This window comes from Chlamydotis macqueenii, chromosome 10, assembly GCF_036417535.1.
Source record: "Chlamydotis macqueenii isolate bChlMac1 chromosome 10, bChlMac1.mat, whole genome shotgun sequence".
Taxonomy (NCBI): domain Eukaryota; kingdom Metazoa; phylum Chordata; class Aves; order Otidiformes; family Otididae; genus Chlamydotis; species Chlamydotis macqueenii.
In genome coordinates this window covers 21,563,320-21,588,533 of record NC_141565.1, presented here as the reverse complement: position 1 = coordinate 21,588,533, position 25,214 = coordinate 21,563,320, and the positions used below count along the sequence as shown (strand labels likewise).

The window sequence follows — 25,214 nt, the reverse complement described above, 5'->3', positions numbered from 1 at the left end:
GAGGCCGTCTCTGGGACGCTGCCTTTGATCGCTCCCAAGCAGCTGCAGTCAGAGCAGCGCCGAATGACTTTGAAACCCTAATAAAGTTGCATCTTTGATTACAGACAGAGGAGGAGCGCTGCTATTTAAAGAAGTTGGTCAATACTCACACGAGATATCCCTCCCACCACTGCAACACCTTCCACCCGCCCAGAGCATCCCAGGTAAACTCCGAAGAGTTCATTCTCACTTCCAGTGGATAACAGAGAGGAGGGAAAGGAGGAAAAACCTGGCACGGGCATCGCTCGTCTGCAAAGCCAGGCACGCTGGTACCTTCTCTGACATCCACTCGAACAGCCTCGTCCAACAGACAGGCCAGAGCCCTGCAAGAGATGCCTACTACTAAAAACTGCTGCCAGGAAAACTGCACTGGGCCCTGTGATGTGACACAAGATGGTTTGGGTGCCCCATTTGTTTAAGAGCATTTGCAGAATTATTCTCTAATCCAATACTTCATATTAAGAATTTCAATGTTTTCTCATAAAACATACCCAAACAAAACCATCTTTTTCTCAATGACAGTTTACTCATCCAGGTATTTTTTTATTCTAAACTTGTTCTGTGACCTGACCAGACTCAGTGGACAGGATACCAAACTACAATCGCGACGAAGAGAGGCATCAACACGGTCTCCCTGAGCTGCTGACCAGCAACCAAACCCAGGCTGGGTTATTCAGCCAGCCAACCCTTCGAAGCACGGCCTCTTACACGGTGCCTACAAGTAGAGACAGAGGAAGAGTTTGCATCTAAGTTGCACCTTGAAAATTTTGCTCTACTAATATTACACAACGAGCATACCAGTAACACCGCTTTACAGACAGAACCCGCGTAAACCATCGGCTCTAGAACGGGTAACCGCTTTCTGAGAAACAGAGCTATTTGCTCCTCAGGTGGGTGAGGGCTGCTACCTGGCTGCACATCTCAAGAGCCTGCACAGGAGGGGTTTCCCTGCGATGAAGCAGCCGTGAAGGAAAAGCTTTATTTAACGAACCACACTGAAGAAACATCTTGTACAGGAGTAATTGTTATTTGCTGAGAGGCTTGATGTTTGTTGTCTTTTCAAGCTTCTTAACTGACTTTCCACTGTACTTCAGAGAAAAAAAAACAAATGAAACAAACATTTCCAGTAAAGCTTTCTTGGGCGTGCTGTGCATACGTTCAAGGGTTGTCACAAAATGATTGTTTCAGTTTAGGTCAGGATGCCTAACACCTTCACACTTCTGAATCAGCCACATGCCAGCTACTAAAGATACTATATTTTAAGAGGTGTGATCTTGCAAGTTGTGCTCCAGCAGGTAATTGGTGGCGATAACTATGACAGAAATCCAAAAATTGATTTACAGATATAGCCTCAAAGCAAAAACTGGAAAAATCTCCCTTTTTAAAATGGAAATAGAGTGGCCGTTTTAGACTGCCGTATGCCAGGGTCCTGGCTCGCACATCGATGTTGGGCAACCACAAGTGAGGCTGCCGAAAGAGCAAGTGTGCTGGGAGAGCAGCCCGGAACAAGGAGAACGGCAAACCTCTGCTCGCACACGTTTTTGAGGAATAGTGCTTTTAACGTGCCACTGTCACAGGAGCATTTGACACCAGCTGTTCCTTTGAGGGCCACCCACGCAAAACCAGAAGCCAAGCGCCTTGTCAGCAAGGGAGAGTCCTGCCCTCGCTGCGCACCGGGCAGAGAATCACAGAATGGTTGGGGTTGGAAGGGACCTTCAAAGCCCATCCAGTCCGACCCCCCTGCACGGAGCAGGGACATCTCCAACCAGATTGGGTTGCTCAGAGCCCCATCCAGCCTGGCCTTGAATGTTCCCAGACCGGCTCCTCATCTCCCAGCAAGACCCTGCTGATTTAGCCACCACCAAGCTGGGACTTGTGATCTCCTAGAAACCTTCCGTAGGGCAGGGAGCCATGACGCGTAACATACTGGTTATGTGCGGCATACCTGGCTATCCCAGTATGGGGTACCAGAGGAAAAGCTCCCTGAAAGGCAAGCGAAGATACAAGCCTCATCTCACCCTCGCGGCGCTGGCAGTGGCCCAGTTCCCTGCTCTTGGGGCGGTAGAATCACGCAGTATGAAACCGTATTTTAATTGAACTGTGTTTTGTTAGCGGCTGTTGGCAGACTTTGCCATGAAAGAAGAGACACCACATGACACACAGGAGATCATGAGGTTTGCGCTATGAATGCCAGATTCAGTAAACAGCTTTACAAGGACACGCACCTCAGTGAGATGCAGCGCATCTCCAGAGGACAGCAACCTGCCCATGACATGAACCAAGACTTCTCTGATGTAAGATTATCAATTAATTACACAGCTACAGGATGAAATAAACTCAAAAACATCCGCATATGACATGCACAAGCTTCTGATGTGACAGCTACGCTCACCACGCACAAGGACATCACACAAAGAGTTCTCAACCATTTTTAAAGACGCAGCAACCACCACCTACACAAACTCATTCAGAGCCAACTTGGGGCAATGGAAAGAACTTTGTTAAGAAACAAGGGGAAAATCTTCTTGCGTAAAAGTTTGCAAGTTCAAAACTGGCAGGTGACTGGAGAATATATATATATATATATATATTTCTGCGGTGCACTGTTTCCCTAGGCGAGCAGCAGTATGCTGCTGCTTTTACAGGCGTGTGACACACCAAGCGTTACGATGAGCCTGTGTGCGGTTTGAGGGGATGGAAGGAGAAGAACCCAGCATGGGCATCACACATCTGCAGAGCCAGCCACACAGATTCCTTCTCCTGACATCCAAGGGGGTCTTTTAAAATAGCACAGAGTAAACTAATGTTAAACAGCAGGTACCAGGAAACCTGTGGAATAACTTCTCCTTCCTTCTCCTCTCCATCACCCAACTCTGCTCCTAAAGAAATCCAACCAGAAACCTCACGCACAGCAGAATAAGACCCCTCTTAGACCTTTGCCCCTCCAGCGTCCTGCCTCTGAGCCAAAGGAGGACGGTAAGTAAATATCATCATGGTACCAGCTACAACTTGATTTCCCTGGTCCATGCAAAACATGTTGCAGAATAAAAGTTGCAAACCAAGTGACTGATTTCACCAGAAAATAAATCGCAGGCCAAGTTTAAACTGCAGCACGTTGATCAGCTGCAGCCTGGCCCACCTCCGAGCACCACCAGCCCCTCGCTCTCGCTCATCAACCGAGGCCAAAGCTGTGCTTCAGCAATGCATGTTTTTGAGAAAAGCACCCATCTTTCCTTGGAAAGCGCCGGAGATGATGAACTAGGGCTGTCTGTAGTCTGTCCAGCAGTTAACAACTGTTAGAAACATGTGATTAAGCGCCTTTTTATGGCACTAACTCCCAGTCACTGATTTGAAAAAAAACAAACAAACAAACCAACCAACAAAATCAACAAACTTTTGTTTCTTCTGTAGGTATTCCCAGGAACTTGGTATCCTCTCCCCTTCAAATTATTTACATCCACTATTAAGTGTTTACCTACCTTTTTTGCTAAACTGAAACCACTATTTTGCTTGCCGTCACTTCAGTCAGAATTAGTATCATTTTCTGTGGTGGTTATTTTTTGGCATGTTCTTAAATATTGCTGATCATTAACAATCTGGACTGTAGAATCACATTTTAAAAACCCATCAGCACAGAACAGGCACATTTCCTAGCATTACCACTTCACCTCTTCTCCCTTCCTGCCTGGCCTTCCCAGACCTGGGACACAGAACACACGTGATTTCCAATGATGATTTGCAATAACTGCTAATTACCCAGCAGTTCAGGGGAGTGGGATTACGGAGGCAGGATATCCACATGGCACGACAAACGCTCTTTAACTTGTCTCATGCACCAGCAATCAGCAGTAAACTGTTTTTTTTTAACCAGCAGAGCTGACATCTTTGGAGAGGGAAGCCGGAATATGCAGCAGACCGACAGCTTTGTGGAAGCTGTTCAGAGCACAGACCCAGCAAAATAATCCACTCGAAATTTAACTAACCCACAAGTTTCATGAGGAGTCTGTGCCCAACCTGGGATTGTTAAATGGGGGGAAAAAAAACAGAAAAAAACATAAAGGAACCAGCTGAAGGCAGATATTTCTAGCACTCTGCTTGGAAAGCCTTATCCAGTTTTGCCGGTGTGCCGTGACCTTTCCTGGGAAAGCCTTCCCCTACGCTGTTACCTGCTCGCGGGATCTGCCCCGGAGTCACAGCTGTTTCGCCAGCCAGGGAAAGGAACAACCGCTTGATTGTTCTGCGTTGAACAGCTTGGCTTTCCGCCCCAGACGCGGTGATCGCGGGCTGGGCTGTACGCGCCATCTGAATGAGAAATACAACTAAAAGCCAACAGCAAGCGCGGAGTTCAAGATGCATCTGCTCAGCTGCGTGCTTCCTCCTCAGAGGAGAGCGCTCTGATTTTAGGGAAGCATTTGGCCGCAGAACCCAAGCAGAGCTTGCCGTCATCCTGCGGAGGACAGAGGGTTTTCTGGGCCTCACCCTCTGAATTCACAAAGCTGTTCCAACAGACCGCAGGCGTTGAGCCCTGACAGACTACGTGAACAGATCCCAAAGAATTCCCCAGGAAAACAAATATTTGATTACCAATAAATAAGGGAAAGTCATGCCCCAGCAAACACCTCACAAATTAAAGCAAACGGTTGTCATCTCCCTCCCCATTTCCCTAATGCCAGCGAACAGAAAATATCCCGTGAACTCGACTGGTCAGGGATATTTCAGAGGAAAGTCCCTCCAGATACACGAGAAAGATCAGCTCTCTGGCTTCAACTCAGGACATTTTATTCCAACACTAGAAATGATTATGGGGATGTTAACTTGCTGGGGTTATCCGGACAGGCTGCCAGCAGGAACTAATGCAAAACTTCTGTGCTACTTCACGTCTGCGGGAAGAGCTCACCACCCCCGTACCGCTTCTTAGAGCTGGACTGCTTCAAAGCGGCCACGTCTGAAGGGAAACTGCACCGTGCGGTGGTTTAGCTGCTGAATTAAGTACAAACGCCAGCCCTTCACATTCGTCTGAACACACTGCAAGGGTTTCCACTGCAGAAAATCCAAACCTAACTTTGCTTTCTCTCCCCCTTCATTTATTTTAAATATCACCGATCCTCCTCTTTTCCTGAAGTCTTTCATACGTCTGGCTCGCTGAAGATCCATTGCTCTGCAGCGTGAGTGACAGATATCATTAGTCTTGCATAGCTTACGGAAATGGCAGCTGAAATATTTCACGCTGAACATACTTCACAGTTTGAAATAAACCCATATGGAAAATCCGCCAAAACACCTCAATTGCCTGCTTTTTGCAAACTGTAAAATAAACTTGGTCCTGAAAGCAGAAGGGGGACTTCCCAGCTCTTATTTTCCACAAATAAGCCAAACTTGCTCTGCCATGGGCATCCGCACGCCGTCCCGCAAGGTTCTGCTCTTTGCTGGAGATCCCGCCCCGCCTGACAGAGGAGGTTTTTGGAGGGGTATGGGGATACAAAGCCCGAGCTGTGTAAACGCTCATCTTTCCTAACCAGCTTTAAATGGAAACGGTGCCAGAATTGCACTGCTCGTTGCAAGGGGCAGAGCCCTTATACCCTACACGTTCTTCTACTGCAACACCTAAAATCTTGATGGAATTTCAAGTCATTTCACAAAGAGAAAGTAAGCTCAGAGATACGGTCCCCCCATACCCTTCCAGAGCCAGTACAAAATCCCCGGGACAGTGAAGTGACCTGGGACGAAGGCCAGGAGGTGAAGGGACACTGGGGGAATGACAAGTAGAAACCCAACTGCTGGGTTTGGGGTCTAAACCCCCCTGCAGACGGAGCAGATGGCTTCCAAAGCGTGGGAGACCCGGGGGCCTGACCCACTTTCAGCACGGAGCCGTATTTGAGCTCCTCCTGCGTACCCGTGGGAGCACGCACCCCCGGGTCACTCCGTTCATCTGTGCATGGCAGGAGCATGAATCCCACTTCCTTACCCAACCAGCGAGCCCTGTGTAGGTGTGAGAAACAAGGAAGTCTGCAGACTCCCCAAAAGAAAAAAAAAAATGTGTAAGATCTTCTTGAGAGACAGAGGAATTAAAGAAAACCATAGCAACAAGTCAGTCCACCTACCCAAACCACCCACCCACCACCAGCTTCATTTGCTGACGCACTTCAAAAAACAGGCTGGCTCCTACCCGCTCTGGAAGGTGAGCAAGCCCTGAGAGCTCATTAAATTCCCTTCTCAGCTCCTCTCGTATGCCTGCAGCTAGTGAGCAAGTGGGATATAAATAGAAGTTATATAACATCGCTTTGTTGATTCCTGTGCTTACCAAAAAAAAAAAAAAAAAAAAAAAGGCAGCATGACCTTGTTTTTCTGACTAGCTTGCCTCTGCCTGCTTGCGGAGGACGTGGATCCTGCTAGGGATCATCTTAAAAGTTTGTTGGAGCTGGATCCCACCAGTGGAATAGCAGGGTCTCACCTGAATGCTGAGAGGACCGCCACGTGAGAGGCCCGTGGTACCCAGCAGTCGCAGACGATACGAGTCTGCCGAGGCTGGGGAACGGGCACTGCGGCTGAACCCTGCTGTAGCACCTCTTCTCCTTTTTCCCCCCCCTACATTGCTCAATCGCACAGATAGGCACCTCAAAATGTAAACATTAAAATTCCTTTGGGCAAAAAGAGTGAAAGACACTATGATACAATGGCCCCAAAATACTTCAAAAATTATCATCAGCTGCAGCTCAGGTGGAAAGACAAGAAGTGGTACTGTTACAATCTCACCTGTGCATCTCACTGCCCCCAGTAAAACTGAAATCACCTCTGCAGGAGGGATTCCTTGCAGCTTTTGGCTCTGTCTCCCCGTGCGTTAATAGGGTTCGTTTGTTTTGAACGTTCTGGTGACTAATGGCTAAGCATGACGGAGACTTCCCTGTGCTAAATACATCAAAACACAGGTGAAAGCGCCCACGTGCTCCCAGGGGCTTGCCACCCCGAGTCTCCTCACGTGCTGCCCATCAACACAGCATCAGGACATGCATTTCCTCAGCACTGACTTAATTGCCAGTGCAGGTCCAGTGGTCTTGATTTGTTTATTTATTTTTAAGGTAACTGCTGTGAAGGAGGGCCTGGATTTGCAGCCAGCTTCATTTTGGAGAGGGCACTCTTTCACTAAAGGACAAAATCACTGCCCACAGCTGAACATGATGATCTATCTAGGTCCTTACCAACATTTACTTTTTTTTTTATGTCCTGTTCTGAAGTAACATACACAGAATGTAAAAAAAAAGGAAAAAGGTGTATTTTAACTGAAGAAAAACTCATTAAAATGGTGAAACACATAGTGACTACTTAATACATACCAACAGCTTGCCGGTTTTGCAGTCATTTCGTAAAGAGTCATCATTAAAACAATGCAAAAAAGATCTCCTTTATCAAAGAATTCTGCCTGTTGTACACAATCACTAGAAATTACGAGACTTTTTTTTAATCAACAACCAAAAGTTCTCAAGTGCTATTTACAAGAGTTCAGCGATTCAAAGATGTTCTTGCCTCTGAAGCACTTACCACCACGTGAAATTCCGTGTGCTCACAGATACCCGTGACTGCTGCAAATTTTGGTAAGTAGTGAATCTGGTTTTAGTCCAAGCCACAAACCCTAAAGCACCATCGTGTCACTAAAGCTACGTCTCATATCACCAATACTTTTGTACCATTTTGTAAAACTTTCTCCCAATTTCGACAGGCAATTGCAGTCATGGAGATAAAGAACCTGCGTTTCGGCAACAGAATAGGACAGGACACATTTAGGACAACAGGGAGAGTGAAAAAAAAAAAAAAAATTAAATGGGCTGCCTGGCTCCAGCTATTTCACTGTTGACCTTTTTAGCATCACTTTTCCTTCCACTTTTGTCACAGCACTTCACGGCCAGTGCTACAGCAAGCGGAAGGACACAGATCTCCCTCCAAGTTACGGCTCCGTCAGTAGGTGTCCGCAGGAGTGAGCCCCATCTCCCCGCTTGCCGGGCAGTGCCCCAGTTCACTTGGTTTCTTTCCCAAGTGCCAGAATCATGAACAAGAATTGGATGGCTCTGGACTCAACTCCTCCTGCATCAATTCTGCAATTATTTACTAACTATCGATAATCTCTGGGCAGTTTGAGGCACTGAGGTCAACAAAGGAGACCACAATTCACCATGCTGGAGTTTTCTTACTGGTGGCCACGCATGAGGAGAAAATTCAGAACCAAGCCCAAATCCATCTACAGTGCAAGAACCAGAACACTGAGCTGCAGACAGGACGGTCGCATCAGCCCAGTATTTTACCCAAAGCAGTATTTCCCACTAAACCAGACTAATAAGGAGCTGGCTGCTGTGATTTCTGGTCTCTCACTTGTTCGGAGCCCCCCGCGTAGTTCTGCAATGAGCAGAACGATTCCATGCGGCCGTAGCCCTGAACTCTAACAAGCACTTAAAGGAGGCCACACGAAACGCACGGCTCCTCTTTGCAGGCCAAACGGAAGAGCTCTGGAAGTTAAAGCAACGTGAAGCCACGTGGTTTTTTTGTACAGTCGCATCTCAAAGGAGCCTCAGATACACATGGTGAGCTCCAAGCCCTGGCTCAGCGCTGATTTGCTCTTGCCATGCTGTGATGGAGGCATGACCCTTCGGTTCACCACCACAGGCTCCCTAGTGCTACGCCTCGCTGTGGTGGGCCCTGGTCCTCATGTGATCTTCAGCTGATCTATTCACATATACCATCATCATCCCCTGTGCAGGACCAGCGACTCTGCTCAGATGCCTTCAATCTAGGAGCAAATTCCACTCCTCTGCTGGAAAATAATCAGCTTTTGCTGAGGTACGACTCCCATCACCTCCTCCTCCATGCTTGCAGCCCATCTCGGGAAGAACCGTGGATGAAGGGGGAAGGAAGGCACCAGTGCACTTGCAAGTGGTAGCCCTGCATCACGTCACTTTGGGGTAGCACATATAAAAACGCCTGAAACTAAACCGATGCCATCAACCTCATTTCACCTTCCCCTGCTGAAAATACCAACATGAGCATGTGAGTAATTTGTCACGCAATCTAACTTTTGAGAAGATCCCTAATTAAGCGAGCAGACCGAAGTCTCCATGGAGAGGCGGTTACATAAGGGACTTTACTTGCCATTAACTTCCACCGACCAAGGAAACCTGAAACTGCACAGAGGTGAGGTAGAGTAACAGCGCATGTAATTTTTATTTGGCAGATGAGAGACAACCATGGCAGGAGAAGTCCTCAGCAATTTCCTCCACTGTCATTCACTTGCTGGGTGGCTTTAACAGGAAAATCTGTCATGTTGCAGTGTGTGTAGGGAACAGACCAAGCTCTCCTCTCTTCTGAAGGAGATGTAGCTCTACATGCAGTGGACCTACAAGCAGCAGCAAGCTCCAGCAAAGCTCACCCAAGCCAGCACCCCGGGGAAACAGGTGCCATGTGCCAGCCGGCAGCACCTCGGATGCAGGGAATGCTCGCCCCTCGTCATTTCAGAGGAGAGCGTGGGGCATCCCCCCCGGCTGCTCCGTGCAGAACTGCTGATGCCAGCGCTCTCGAGGTGGATGCTGAGGGTTATATAAATTAATAAAGGGGTTTACGTAATTCTCAGTTCAGTGAGCTGCAGCATTTGTCAAGTTAATTTGTTGTCCAGTTTTGACCCTGCGGTTCCACCTCTGCTTCTGTCTCCTTACAAATGAGGGCAGGCTTCCCACCAAAAAAAAAAAAAAAAAAAAAAAAAAATAAAATAAAAGGAGCCCCTGCTAAGCAGGAGCCACAAGCTCACCGGACACAGCTGCGACACTTTCATCAGCATCTCTGCTACCAAAGAACCTGATAGCATTCCTAAGTGAATTCCAAAAACTAAAAATAACCTGGAAAAGTTTCCATCCAGACAGCTCTAAGTGGGCAAAGACCTGTCTTTCTCCCAGAATACTGAATTTAGTTCACCCCTACAGCAAAACACAGAGCAGCATGGATTCAGTCTGCCATATACCACCGCCCTCACCTCTTTCCTAAGGCAAACTGGGAGTATGTTTTCTTGTCCTGCTTCTCCTCCACATTAATTTTCTTAACAATATAATAAAAGCAACTCCTTGCATTTATAATAAGCAATATTTCTAGATTTGTTTTTCTGCTAGAGTTGGCAACCACCTACTTTGCCTAGCCTTCATATTGGCCCCGCGTGTACCTAATGAAACTGTAACACCTATTCCAGTTATCCCTTCCTGGCATCACGGAGATCCGTTCTCCCACTGCAGCCCATGGGAGTTACCCGGGAACTCCCACTATTAACCGTATTACCATCACCACGTGCCAGTTCCTGTGTGTCAGTAAAAACCTTTTGCTTAACTCCAGGCCGAACTCATTTCCCGTGTGAAAACCTGGAGTTAAGAAAATGCCAGGCAGTGGTGACACATTTCTGGCTTTGCTGCCAAAAAGCCTTTTTACATAACCTGTCCCATCCCACCAGTCTCCTGTTCTCAAAGACCTGGAGAAATAAGCAATTTAAGTCCAGTAAAAATTATCCAGACAGAGCACAGAATGAACTTGCCTGGAACACTATAAATCAAGAGCTGCTAATAATGAAATTGTGACATGAAGACAAACTGTGTTAGACCTCACAAAGCCGGCCAGTTTGGCTCGGTCCACTTTCACAATGACAAGTGCATCTGATGCAAAATGAACACAGTTATTAGTCCAGAGACTGAAGATGACTCTTCGGCAGTTACTGGAAACCGCTGTAGAACTTCAGAAAACCCACCGTGGAGGCTGCAGGGGTTGTGAAGCCCCACCTACCTCATCTGCCAAACTCACCACAAGAACACAGACCAGAGAAAGATCAGGATAGAAGACCACAGAAAGTACTAGGTTCACTCTCGTAAATGCATCTAGTTTCCAGAAGCAGACCAATTTTGCATCTGAATCTTCCTAAGTAGGAGACCATCTCACTGCTGCACTCACTAAATCCTTACAAATCCTGCCTTACAGTCTCAGGACACCAGTGGACATCATTCAGCAATTACTCTGGGGGATACAGACCTGACATTGTGATTTTACTGAAGAGCAAACCTCCACCTTCGCTTTGACTCACCAGCATCCAGCCAGCTATTGTCCCAGAAGTTAAGATTTGTGGTTGGCACTTTTTTCCATTCAAGTTTTCCTTACTTGGCTCCCGTGACTCAAATACCACTGCAAGATCACAGCGCTGAGTACACGCGGCTCTCGACTGACGTTGCCGCAGTCCCCACGGGCCCTGAGTGTGCCAGAGCCAGCGCAAGCGGAGAGGCACCAGTGAACTCACTGCCTAGCACCAGGACCAATTCACCAGCGCAGAGTAACTCAGGGAACATCTTTGTGCAGTAACAAACCTTCTTTTTGGCCTTTTGCTTTCAGGCCACAGCACAGAATATCTACATTACAGCCGCTCTGTAGGATATTTTCAGTAAAGTCTCATCTGTACTTTGCGTGCATGAGTAAGAGCTGCCGGGTGTGCCCAAGCCCTCGGCGCTCACAGCATTAGCTGTCGGCATCTCAAGTCATCTGGTTCCTAAAACATTTGGTACTTGCAAGCAGCCCGCAGCACAGCCCCCTCCCAGCTTTCCGCTGCCGCACTGGAGCACGTCCGCGCGCACACATCAGGGAATGACTGGCTGCCCAGAACGTCTTCTAAAGGTAGAGACAACCACTGAGCACTTATTCCTGAGTGGGAACGGATGGAAAATAATTACTCTGGTTTGCAGAATTAACATCTAGAAAAGCAAGAGCACAAGAGAAACTGGCAGGACAGTAAGGCGCGGATGCAAAAGCGTTGCACCGTTTGCTGTGAGCACCCTATGCCAACAGCTCATTCCCAACCGCACGGTTATTTCACAGACTCGCAGCTCCCAGTTATAGACAGCAAATGCAAAACTAAAGAATCTCCCTGGTTTTGGTGAAAAAAAAGTGTCTTTGGAGGTGGACTGCAGACTACCCTGTCTGACCACATGAGCTAAGGAACCTGCTTCCAACACTAATTCGCACACAGCGGGAAGTGACTCTACTCAGTCCGTCAGTTCTGGGTTCCAGCACAAGTAAAGGATCTCTCCTTGTCAGGCTGGGGCAGAATTTGTTTTTTCCGTACAGTGTGAGGTTACCTGAGGCTCCCTGAGAGCTCAGAAGATGAAAGCTCACCTTCCTTTCCACTGGAGAAGAGCAAGAAATTTAAAGGCATTCCTCCCCAAGGAATGTTAATCCTGTCGCTGCAGTTTAAGGTGCCATGTGATTTTAAACACTTGATTCCCACTTTGGCTTCTGCAAAGAAGCTTCACTAGAGCATACATACAAGGGGAAGAAAGAGGGTACTGATTACATAGACAGAGTGGAGGAGCCCAGAAATGTTCCCTCTCCTCTCAACGGAAGTTTGCATGCACACAAGAGGTGCTGCTGTAGAGATCTAGCACATGTTTTAACCACAATGATCAATTACAGCTAGTCAAGATTCAGCCCCACATTACACTTAACCAAACCTCACGGCGTACTGCTGCCCAGAGGATACAGCTGCTCTTCCGCAAATCTCCGGTCAGGTTTAAGCCAGACGTTTCCTATGGGATTGACTCAATTTTCACTGGTTTTCCATCAGATCAGCCACTTAATTCAACTCACCCCAGAGCTCCATGAGCCGTCTAGAGAGGGGAGAAACAGAGCTGACCACAACAGGACAGGTTATTTTGGCAATGTGAGACCAGATCAGATCAAGTGAGATCAGACTGAGCACAACACAGGGCGCTACCCGCAGCCTGGTCAAACCTTTCTCCCAGAAGTTGCCATGGAGGTCCAGCTAAGGATAACGTCCTCGCTGTGGTGGCTCTTTGCTGTGGTACCAGAGACAGACTGCGTCTATCAGTAGTTTGGTTTTCAAGGCAGAAGCGATAAAGGACTGGGGAGGGATTATACTGCACTGGGAACAGTGGACCACGTATACGAGGTCTTTTTAGTTCTCTTTGCCCAAGCTCTTCTGAAAATGTTAGTGTTTTATCTTTAAGTACCTAGATAAGTGTTCCTAATTAGGATGCAACACAAACTGCATCAAATTATAAGCTTAAATCTGTATGTACATCAAACGTTTGGATGTTTCACTTCAGAAAGGAAGAATCTGCAAAATTGACCTTAAACCGATGCCCAATTGTTTTGTTCAGACATGTGAAACGTGCAGTACTGGGGTCGGAAAGGGATGACAGTCTCTGGAACACCTACAGATAAAGCCCGTTGTCCAAGACAGAAACAGACTGTTTGCAAGTAGAACACATGCAAAGCCAAAAGAGTAAGATATTACATGTTCAATAACCTTTGTAAGCATATTTTGCTGTAATAAGGTTTTACTTTCTGTTTGGAAGAATATCATAGAAGCTAGTTAGCGTATGTTCATTAAAATCCATGCCAGGCACAATTCTCATTTAGGGAAATCAAATCCTTACTTAAAACACAGAAACGAAGGACAAAGATTACAGGAGAACGGCAGTGGTCTGGAGTTCACCATACACTGTAATTATAAATTCCAGTCTGAATAATTATCAATTCCAGTCTGAAATCTAACAGCTGGTTGTCAAAGTCTCTGAGCATGCTACAGTTGCTTAAACTTACTCATAGAAGTAGTCACATTAACTTATGCTACAACACCTTTTTGTTATACATTCCTTTATCTTGCCCTGGGAAATGCCTCAATTACCAAGTGCCCATGCAAAAACATTTAATAAGTCAACTTTTGCATGGTAGACACCGACACTTTTCTTAACCGCAGGTCAAAGATCATTTAGTCATTCCCTCTCCCATCTCCTTCAGCTCCTCAAGTTTCCCGAATTTCATAAAAACATTTCCCTTCTCAATATATTTTAGTTATAAGCTTGAAGTTTTCTATTTCCCTACCTGTATTGTAGTGTTCCCACCTTCCAGAAGGGCAATGGCTAGCAGGATGCTCTCATGGAAGACTCTGTCACTGGTGGCGTTCATGATGAGATCTATGACCAGGTTGGATGCACCTTCTTTATCCAGATGGCACTGGACATCTGCCAAGCTCATCTCACCTCGGCTCATTGAACTCGATCCCGAGCTTCCTCCTATAAAGGTGATCATGAGAAACAGGCTAAGGTTCAAACCCGGCCACGCTACAGTGATGGCACCTTTCCTCTGGTTTACATTATTAAGCTAATCCCAAGTGGTGTGCACACGTTTATTAACTTTGATGAACGCAGCTCTTAGTACTTCTGCAAAGAAGAGTTTGTAACTCCGAGCACACGTTGGGCATGTTGTTAGATGGGCGGCACCTAACGCCGCTTCAGCATGCGCCAGTCTGCGGGAGGCGGTGTCTGGGGGGGACCGGCAACGGGAAAGGCTTACTGCCACTGCTTGTTCCATTAGTAGCACGAGGTGGGAAGAGGGCTGGTGTATTGGAAGAGGATTTTGGAAACAGCATGGATTCAGGGATACAAAGAGAGGGAAAGGCTCTGTGGGATCAGTGAGAGGATGGAGAAAAGCAAGACAAATTCCAGTAGGCGACACAGCCAACGCTCTAGCAAGTGGAAGAGTATAGCAGCAGGCAGCATAACGCAAAGACAAATGAAATAGATACCAACTTCAGAAAATAGGGAGGAAATGGGCTTTGGGTTTTTTTTGTCTGTTTCTGAAGGCCTGCTTTCAGCAGGATTACCCACTGTCTTAATTTTGAAGAGCCAAAGCCCACTGAACTGTGTTTTGACAAAACATGCTTGACATTACTGAGTTCTTTTAGCAGTGGTCTCAAATGAAACAAACTGTACTTTATAACTGACTTCAAACTGAATTTTTGCTCATCCTACCCTGCAATCTCTCTGTAATACAATGAAAAGTTTTTGTTTAAGTATGGTTAATAATCCACATGCACATTTCCCAAATACTATCGTAAATAGTAAATTAATCAGATTTCCTAAGTACATTCATTTAAAGCAAAGCCCCAAAATTCAAGCCTGCACAAGAGTCCCTGGAAAGTATAAAAAGCTCTGTCTGCTTAAATTTTGAAGTACGTTCTCAAACACAGTCAGGACAAAAAGCAGTTGACGTGATCAGAGACAGAACAGCAATGCTCTGCTCAGCCTGAAGTGAAATTCCTCAGGGTGAATTAAAACACGTTGGAGTTCCCAAAGCCAGGACTGACATGCAAGCAGGACTTCTTCCCCCTCCATGTGGACAGTTTCTTCTTTTTGAGATTTTAGAGGACAGAACAGTAGGGTGAGAGGTCCAAAATGAGGGAAAACCCCTATTTCACCTGATTTGTCAGGCGGACACAGACACACAGCACCTGGCAGGGCAGATCACACGAACTACTGATGAGTAGGAGCACGTCCTACCTCCTGCCCCGGCTTTGCTGGTGCCTCCGGCAGACAAGGGGCCGTTGCCGAAGGTGGTGAGGCTCTCGCGCCGTCCCGCCGGTCTCACGTTGCCATAATAACGGTTGACCAGAACTTGCCTGAGTGCCTCACCCTTGAGTCAAAGAGGACAATGAAATCATGATGTGAGCTTAATGAATAAATAAAGTAGCAATATTCAGTAGCAAGGGGACTGCTGCTATCATCAGTCTACCTGTAGTGAGGTAGGGGGAACCGAAACCCTGGAGATTTGGAAAAATCCACTGAGCCCTTCCAATGTGCTCAGGCAGGCTGAGACTCTGGGGGATCTCACGGGGCTCAAATAAAATTACGTGTTCCCAGCACGAGAAAGAACTACAGTTCAGATTTTGTACTAAAGCCTTCTAGATAGATTTTATTCTCAAAGCGCTTTTTTAAAAAATTAAGATCAATTGTCAAAGTCTTCAATGTAAAAGAGTGGCATCTGTACAGCATCAACACAAAATGGAGAGGAGGATTAGAGAAAGCGTAACATTAGATGTGGTTTTGTGAGCGAACAATCCCGTCTCCTCAAACCTCTCCTATTTTGCCATTTCCCCAGCATTACAGGGACGTGCTCTTTTCTCCCCTCCATCAGCAACTGCTGCGCTCCAAGGCCGTGAGCCGCTGAGCGGAAACCGAGCAATCCCCGCTGCATCCCAGCTCTTTGTTCCCTGCGGGCAGCTGCCCCAGCCGCCCGGTCACGCCAGCAGTCAGCATCCGAGCACATGAGCCCAGGGACACCGCGGGGCACGGGTCCTCGGATAACCCCCCACATCCCGTCCTGCGCCCTGGAGCGCCGGCGCGGCCCCGCACAGCACACGCCAAGGCCATCAGGGGAGGCCGGGGGAGACCGAAACACCTCCCATGTTGAACGTTAACCTGCGGACCTGCACTGCTCTCACCGAAGTCTTCACAGGAATTCCCGGTAAATCCGAGAGCCGTACAAAAGCTGGTGGGACTGCCAGCAACGGGCAGACACACAAACACCGCAGCTGGATTAACAGGTCTTTGTGCGAAAAGGAAAACCGGTGATTATTTTAACTGGAAGCTGCCGCTCTGCTAACGGCAGCGTGCTGTGGTTACAGCAGAACCACCCCGAGACAGAGGGTGGTTTTCTGGGGATTACAAAATGTCAATCTAGCCAAGAATAATTTCATATTAAAAACCTGTTCGGACAAACTAAAGTGTCTTGATCTCCATTCACAAAACAGATGCTCGATACTGATTTGTCAGCTGTATTTCTAATCAAAATGTCATTAATGAGGTTTAATGCATTAGCTGTCATACAGTGAAGCCTTACTTTTTAAACTTTCACAAGAGGCCTTTAAAACACAAATAAGTAAATGGAACAACGTCAACGTGCATTGACTGGCTCACACGAAACCCCAGCCCTACCACAGCCACGCTGCTTTGGACACAAAGCTGGCACCCACAAAAGGGAGCTGAGAGAAATCCTGACACCCCAATGCACTGGAGAAACAAAAACCTGTCTGGAAACGAACGGGCCTTGACCAAATTTCAGACATCACCTCCAAAAGGAGAAGGCCCAGACCTGCCTCAGCTGCTCAGAGATGGCGGCCTTCCCTGCAAGGCTGGTGCTCGTGTCAGGGCTGCCACCATCTCCTGTCACTGCAATTTATCAGATTAAAAACTGTTCCTAGAGATTATTAGTGTGCAAGCTGCAGCACAGGAGCTGCATTTTATGGAATCAGATGAGGACTAGGAAAGCAGCAGGGAGACAAGATGCAAAATAAACACCAAGAGAGCTTTCCAACCAGCTGCTTCCAAAAGTTCCCAAAAAAAAAAAAAAAGAAAAAAAAAAAGGCAAGTTACTTTGGAAGCAACAGTAGAAGCTGAGCACCTTTCCAAGGGGCATACGCTTCCCATCACTGCTCGGGCCAAACAGTGAACATGTAGGAGAGGCAAGAGACTGAACTCAAAAGCTCAACAAATCCATGTCCCAGAGGAGCTGCTGTGACTGACAGCGACGTGAGAGTGTTTAGCACGCGATGTAGTGCTTGAACCATCGTCTGCGCTCAGTCTGGCAGGTGAGGAAGGCTATGTGACAGAACAAGGCCACGCCAGACAAAAAAATACCTTAACTACATCTTCCTTCTACATGTGTACTGATTAGAAGGGCAACCTGATACCCATAGATATGCCAAAAATCAAGTTACAATGGAGTTCTCACATTGCCCTTTTCCTCTTCTGTTAAACTAACCGGCAGTCGCCACATCCACTGGTATTTACAACCAGAAATTTTTACTACTTCCTACAAAGATCGTAACACACATGCAACCATAAAAACGGCTCTTCAGTCAACTCCACCTCCTCCCAAATTCAGAAGGGTACCCAAAGCTCCTGGAGTTGTCTCTAGACTTTCCTTCTGGTTCACTGCGGAGCAGAAGGCAACTTCTATTCCATGGTCAAACAATTGGGGTGAGCGGAGAGACCTCACCGGGAGCTGCTGCTCGGGGACAGGACTGCAGCCCCTCCGCTCTCTACAGGAGCGGCGTATCCAAACCAGGAGAAGTAACCAGAAAATGCAAGTGGGAACACGTATCGAACATTTGTTGGTTCTAGTCTGAAAGCGTGCTGATCCACCACTTCGGAGGTTTGGCAATCCACATTCACTAGCATTTTGAATTCTAACTGGGAAGAAAAACTTAGTTTCCTACAAAATTATTCAAACCTGCTGTGTTAGCAACCAATTACATGAGTGTGTGATCAAAGTAGAGGGGAGAAAAAAATAAGTGGTATTTAAGAAATGTTATAATTAATTCAGCTGCAACGCTTGGCTCCAGAACAGTTCTTTAACCATCATGTTACTGTTTGATGCGTATAGTATGCAAACAAATATCAGATGTTTGGCATCAACAAGAAAAATCAAATATGCTACCTAGAAAAAACCCAACAGCATTCAGTTTCATCTGCATCCACCATCAAGGTAAACTAACAGTAAGTATTACAGAAACATTACTGGACATGTATCAGTAAGCAGATGCAACACGGAACTCAGTTTAAGAGATATCAAAACCCGGTTATAATCTCTAAAACAGAGAGTCGTGGAGCAGTTAGAAGTCGCTGCTATTCTGTTCCCAGCTACCAGAGGAGAAGAAATCAAGAAACGCACTAACGATGTTGATTTTACATTGTTTACAAAGGGGGAGGTGTGGCCAAAGCAGGCAAACCCCACGAGCACTGATTAATCTCACTTCATAATTGTGCCATCATCACCAACGGAGAGTGCTTGACAGTGTGAACAGACCAGACCAGGATCTGAAGTTTGATTCAGAGCAGCCAAGCACTTGCCCCGACCATTTAACCCAAGAGAAGGTGCTCAGCACCCTGTTTTTTAAGTGTGGTTGATGACTTTAGATTCTCCAAGAGACAGACAGTAAGCAGTTAACCACAGAAGTCTCTTACGTGACTTATGCTTCACCGTTCAAAAGGAAAAGGTAGGGGATTAGTTTGGAACGTGCGTGACTGCTGTACATACCCTTCTGTGATCCTCCAGTTGCCTCTGTGGTAGAGTTTGATCAAGCTCCTGCTGTGCATGCAGAAATTTCATTTTAAAGCAGAAGAACACTAAAGAGACACTAACATCTTTGCACTCATGGCAAATATGAGGGGAAGTCACAGCTGAAAGCAGGGAGGAGATGAGGAAGACTGACTGACAGTCTAAACAGAACATCTGCCCTCGAGCTCTGGCAGTACTTGACCAGTCTACCCTGCCACCCTCCAGCAGACCCGTGGCATGCACGTGTGCCAACACATTCTCATGGATTTAAAGAAAACACAAAGTCTGTCTAATTTTACAGTTACCATAACACACAGGAGTTTTTAAGGACTCAAACACCATGCATGCCCATGCACACATATACACAGACACACACACTGACAAACACCTCGTCCCATTATACACACACTTCTGGGGAAGTGAGGATACTTCATCGTCTCTGACCATGGTCAAGGAAGCTCTTTTGAGACTGCGGAGGGCCTCTGACAAAGCCTGTGGGATTTCCGTTCCAGTGCCATGGACTTCAGGAGGTTTCACTGGACACAGTCCCTTGGCACGTGCATGTTTCCAAATCAAATCTCTTATTCAGATATTAATTTTCAGAAATGAAACTTCCACTTTGTAAACCTCAAGTACCTTGAGTTTTTGTTGCTTTAAAGCATTCTGACAATGTGTAGGAACAACTGCTCTACACAAGGACACATCTTAAACCAGGAGCCATCTCCCAAACATCTCAGAGTCATTCCATGACCAGAGTTTCAGTTCACACTGAAACACCATTCCACAAAAATACAAAGGTCTAAACTACCACAAACAGAATTTTTTTTCTTTGTGATTTCAAAACATATTTATAATCTTCATATTTATATAGCTCTGAATATTGACACTGTCCTAGATTTAGACTTCCATGTGGTTTCAGTTAGGCTTGCACTGATACAGCAGCACCCAGTTGTACAGTCTACCAATGCCATCTCTGGATGTCCCATTAATTTCCAAAGAATTTGAGATTTCATACATTCTTATGTCTTCATTGTGGCAAATAACCTGTCTCATGTGAACTAATGCTGGGGTAGCTCACAAAGGAAATGAGCCTACACATTCAATTCACTGCAGAGCCAGTGACCTTGAAGATGTGAAGTGACTATTAGCTGGGTCACTGTGGCATTTTAAATGGGACACCCAGCTGCTCTGGGATTATGAAGTTTCCACTAACTTCTGATACCTCCATTTCCTTTTTAAAGCTTTTAAATATGTGAGACAAAGGGAAAACTAAATTCTGTATTAGGAGCCTGAGAAATGAAGTCTCATCTTGCTAATGCAGGGAGATTTGGGAGGAGACTTACAAACACTGCCTCCCTTAAAACCTAAATGGAAATGGCTGAGAGACCTGCGCTGCCTTGGACTGGTTACAACACCTGTCCTTTGGGTTCTTTACTTTGTCCAGGAATAGAGATTTCAGACTGGTTTACATGCTTTTATGTATTTTTGGACTATCACACTGATAATGTATTGGATTAAACCACCTCAACAAAGCTACCTGTTTTTCACTGTGACACCACACAGGAACACACATTTCACAGGGTTTTTTACCAACAAGACACTCCACCAAGACTACTTCAAAACACCAATATTTGCCTGTTGTACAAATATAGGTGGGTGACACACCTCTACAGAGCTTTCCGTTTCTGGAGGCTGCGGCAGCTAGTTGAAAGCAAAATGCAGAAAAATTAGTCATTCTTCAAGAATCTTCCATCCCAACAGAAATCTAGTGGTCAACTCTTAGGGGAAGGGAGCTAGCAAAGCACTTGACTAAGTTGAATCATCGCAAATTAACTACATCCTCCCACCCACCCACCGTGCTCCTAAAAGAGCCGCATTTTGGAAAACGGAGCAGGTATCCTTTGAACATCCCAAACTACTCGGCATGAAGACGGAGGCCCAAGCAAAAAGCTCTACTTGCAGGTGTGCACAGGCCTGCAATGCAGAAACGCGCTTTTGGGCAGCTGGGATCTGCAACTCGCAGAGGGCGAAGGCACCACAGCCATCCCCAGAGAGAAGGAGGAGGAAACCAGGGTTGCAGGTCACAGACAGGCAGCAGCCTTACAACGTCAGCTTAAAAAAACACTTTCATTGATTCTCCTCTATAAACATACTCTTCCCGAGATAAAAGATAGGTGGTACAGCACCAAACACGAGCAGTAAGAGCTTTAACAGTGACAGCTTTTCAAATTCCAAATACTGATCGTCACATTGAAACAGATGAAGACGAGCAACTTTTATCTGGCAGAGCTTAGACACACAACAGAGACCCAAACACTCAAATGAAACGGCCTACTACATCACGGTTAAATTGATTTAACTGCTTGGGAACAGACGCTAAGAAATAAGATGAGGACAATGCAGTAATATCAAATTAAGTCAGCCGCTTATTGTCCACGTCTGCCTAGAAGGCACACAAACGAGACAGACAAATCAAGCCTAGGCCAGGAGAGCGACTGCATATTTTAACCCAATATCCGCTGCAGCCTCGGACACGCACTGCGATGGGAGGGGAAGGCCGGGAGATCCAGAAGTCTAAACATGGGGAGACTCCGCTTCCCAGGAAGGAGTCAGAGGAGTGAGCACTTCCCCTGCCACAGGACACCTTGGCCAGGAAGAACCATTCTCCGTGCTTCTAATGGACCTTCCTCCTGGCTAATTCACCCGGCCTTCGGTGCACCGTTTCCTCACATTGTCACTACTCTTGGAAACTTCACAAGCACGCAAACCATTTCTCTCCTGGTCAAACTGAAGCAGGGAGTATTTAAGCCAGAGGACCAAAGTTAACAGGAAAAACCTCGTTTCAGCAGAGGAACACCCAGTTCCTGCTCAGCCCGCTCTGTACGCCCTTGCTGCCTGCAGGCTGGACGCTGGAAATGCCATACCAAGTCATTAGGGAGTCTGGGCACATTGTTCTGATTGCAGACACTGTCTGCACAACTTGCTTCAGAGCAAAGCAAAAAATTCCTCTTTTCTTGAGTTGTCAACAGCAGCGAGGAAATTGTCCAGATTCCCCTGAAAGGGAAATTCGGTACCTTCCTTCCAAAGAAGGGGAGACTGATCAAGTGGACGCGACCGCCACAAGAGAACGTATTGAGCTTTGGAACCCAAATGAAAGCTTCCTCACTCCTGGGCTTATATCATGACCCCATTTTAATCAAACATATGTACACATTTTGGGGCTGAAGACCAGCACAGATGAAGAATCAGCATGAAATTAGTTTGATCTTTCCGACTTAACCAGAGAAGGAAACGGTACATATTCTAGCTAGCAAATTCCCGAGCCTTCCCGCCGCCGCGCAGACAGCGCGTATAAATAGATCAGCATGTCAGAACCAGCCCCACAAACCTCTCTGCAAGCAAAACCTCCTGCCTTTGGCAACGCTCAGACGGATCACTCCAAACAAGCATGGCCTTCAGCTATCTTCCAGTAAGAATATAAACCCCAAATACTGAAATCGTTATTCTTTGAGTCAAAATGGGTTAAAACAGCAAAGAATGACTGAGCTACGCTTATACTGTGCTACGCTTCGCACTAGCCTGCACTACAGCAGCAAAGCATCAGCTTACGCTTCACAAGGAGGATTGAACAGGGAGGAAGAACAGACAGAAATTGTAATTCTGCCAGATTTCTTGTGCCTCCGTATACCTCAGCTCTCCACAGAGAAGAACAGTGACAGTTTTGGAGGCAGGGGCAGGTTTGTGGAATACTGAGATGCTTCACTAAGAGCATCCAGGTGAGTGCCACGGACAGAGCGGCCAGCTTTTACACTGGAATGTAGTGGGTGGCAGGGTCGGAGAAGAGTACGACATCTTTACTTTCTGCTAGCAGTAGCAAATGTTCCTTTCAACTTGCTGCGCAAAACCCCCTCTTCCTTTGAAGTTTCTATTCCCGCAAGGCCGGCAAATAAACCAGTCATCATTAGCCGTAACAAGAGAATGACAATTTCTTTGACCTGTTGGTGACTGTAATGCTTCTGGCATCCATTTCCCCAACACAGAATACATATGTTTCCCAGAACGGTCTTCACCTGACTCAACAGTGGATGTATCCACCCCAAAAACCACCAAAGCAAGCGACAGCTCAAGTATGAACTCATTACATCTCAACTTATGAGATATGGAAGCGGTTTCGGTCCTTTTAACTTCATGGCTTTGAGGAAGGTATGAAAGTTTTATTTTCATTTGCTTTCAAAAATAACATTTGAGATGAAAGTTGTTGAATCCCATCTTTCATAGAAAATTCAAACCAACTAGCACTGTGGATAAAAAAAGTGGAAATGGTTTGAGGAAATGCAGAAAGATTTTCATTCAGGTTTAAAGCCTCAGGATTGCTCTTCTCACTATTTTTTTTAAACTCAACTATGCAGTAAACACCCAAAACACTGAGCACTGAAAAGGCCTGAAATGCATTTAAAAGGCACTTGGAGATTCCAGTTCATACAGACTGGGTCTCCTGTGGATATCAGCTTCAGCAGAACAGGATGGAAAACATCTCGTATCGTAACATTACAAATGGCTGGGAAGTGATCGTAACCAGAAAAACCCGCGTGCTTGTGGGATTGCACAGACGAACACTCTGAAAAACCTGATCCTCTTCTCTTCAGCCTCACCAAAACTTTGGAATTTTAACAAAATAATGGACAAACGAGCACACTTACAAGCACAAATCTCCTCTGCTTCGAGTCATCTCCAAGTTCAAAGGACTGAAGGGTGACAAACCTCAGACTGCTTCACTTCCACGGGCTGATGCCATTTCCAAACTATCACCCGTCTCCTTCAGTTCATTTTCCAAACATCCCTCTAAATGGGGCAGGAAGGTGACTGGCTGGTGCAGGCAACAGTAAACTGATACCTGTGTCCTGGGAGGTTTTCAAGATCAACACTGAGTGTTTTGAAGAAGCTTAGTCAAACTAGATTGATTTGGCTCAGCAAGGAAACAACGGCGAGCAGCGAGATGCTCTGTGCTGTGCAGGAAGTCGGGTTAAATCACCAAGCGGTCCCTTCTGGTCCTGAAATCTGTGAATTCAGGAACCAACCCAACTCCATGCATATGGCACCTAATTATCGGGGTAGCAGGGGGAGAGATTTGGCAGAGAAGAGGAAATAAAATGGGGAAAAACACAACTACAGAGGCAGTCAAAGAGAACATTTAGCTTTTGACAGCTGTGTTGTATATCCAGATGCAAAGAACCATAGTGAACATCTCGGATATGTAATAAAATCATAATTCTACGATTCTCTGTGTTATACTGAAACTGTTGCCCTCTGCCTTGGCTCCTGCATTACCACCTCCCGGATCAGCTGGGGTTCCAGTGGGACTGGCTGTTTAGATGCAGTCCTGGAAGTCCCTTTCCACTTTTTCCTCTCTTTTCTGAATTTTTTTTTCCCTGTGAAATACATTCACTATAGCTCTTACTTGAAAGACACACAGCAAAAGCAACACCTAATTGGATTCATAACAACAAACCAGAGCACAAATTAAGCTGCTGTCCGTTCTAACTCTTCAGTAACACCAGAAAACTCCATGTGGGTTACCTGCTCGCCCAGTCTCCTCTGTGAGGCCAATACTGTTACCTTGCAGAACAAAAAAAAAAAAAAAAAAAAAAAAAAAATGTGGATAGGAAAATTCTAGCCTCTGCAGATGATATGTAGGTGTTTGTCAAAAACGCGTTTGACTTGCTATGGATAAGTTTCATGGCAGAGAGGAATAATTGGGAACCAAGAGCAGCGAACTGCTTTAACAAGCTTCCCACGTCACAGTTTACCATTGTAACAGACCTGCAGCGGAGTTGCTGAGCAATGTATTTTTAGTGACGGAGGATCTCACACCTCCTCAAACGAAGAGGCAGCAGGAGATGCGGAGCAGCACCTTGTCCTGGCACGGGCTCTCCGAGCCGCGCAGCTCTCCCAGCCCTCGCAGAAGATGCATGGGATGGACGGGGGGCAGAGGCAGCCCCCCAGCTCCTGTGGGAGCAACCACATGCTCGCAGCCCCTCGCCTCCCCGCCGCGGCACAATCCCAGATCCGGGATGTGGCTGAACAGTTTTCCCCCGTCCTTATCTCAGTGAATTTGCAGACTTTGTGCGCTGCCAGACGATGAGGTGGGAAATTTGGAGCGAGGGCTGCCAGTGCCTGCATGGAAAGGTCACCGAGACCTGCCAATGGGAGAGCCTCCTCTGATTTTCCAGAGTTTTCAGTTGAGGAAGCATGTT

At 46.5% G+C, this 25,214-nt stretch overlaps 1 protein-coding gene across 1 annotated transcript in view; it reads right to left on the bottom strand.

Moving 5' to 3' along the window:
• The window catches only part of ITPR1 (inositol 1,4,5-trisphosphate receptor type 1), a 167,873-nt gene that overhangs the window by 44,917 nt on the left and 97,742 nt on the right, over positions 1 to 25,214 (bottom strand). Inside the window, exons 40-43 of the mRNA XM_086756031.1 lie at positions 20,626 to 20,661; positions 18,940 to 18,990; positions 15,402 to 15,534; positions 13,945 to 14,135 (exon numbers count right to left, since the gene is read on the bottom strand). Coding sequence (XP_086612157.1) covers positions 13,945 to 14,135; positions 15,402 to 15,534; positions 18,940 to 18,990; positions 20,626 to 20,661 — 411 coding nt within the window. The remainder of the gene's footprint in view (positions 1 to 13,944; positions 14,136 to 15,401; positions 15,535 to 18,939; positions 18,991 to 20,625; positions 20,662 to 25,214) is intronic.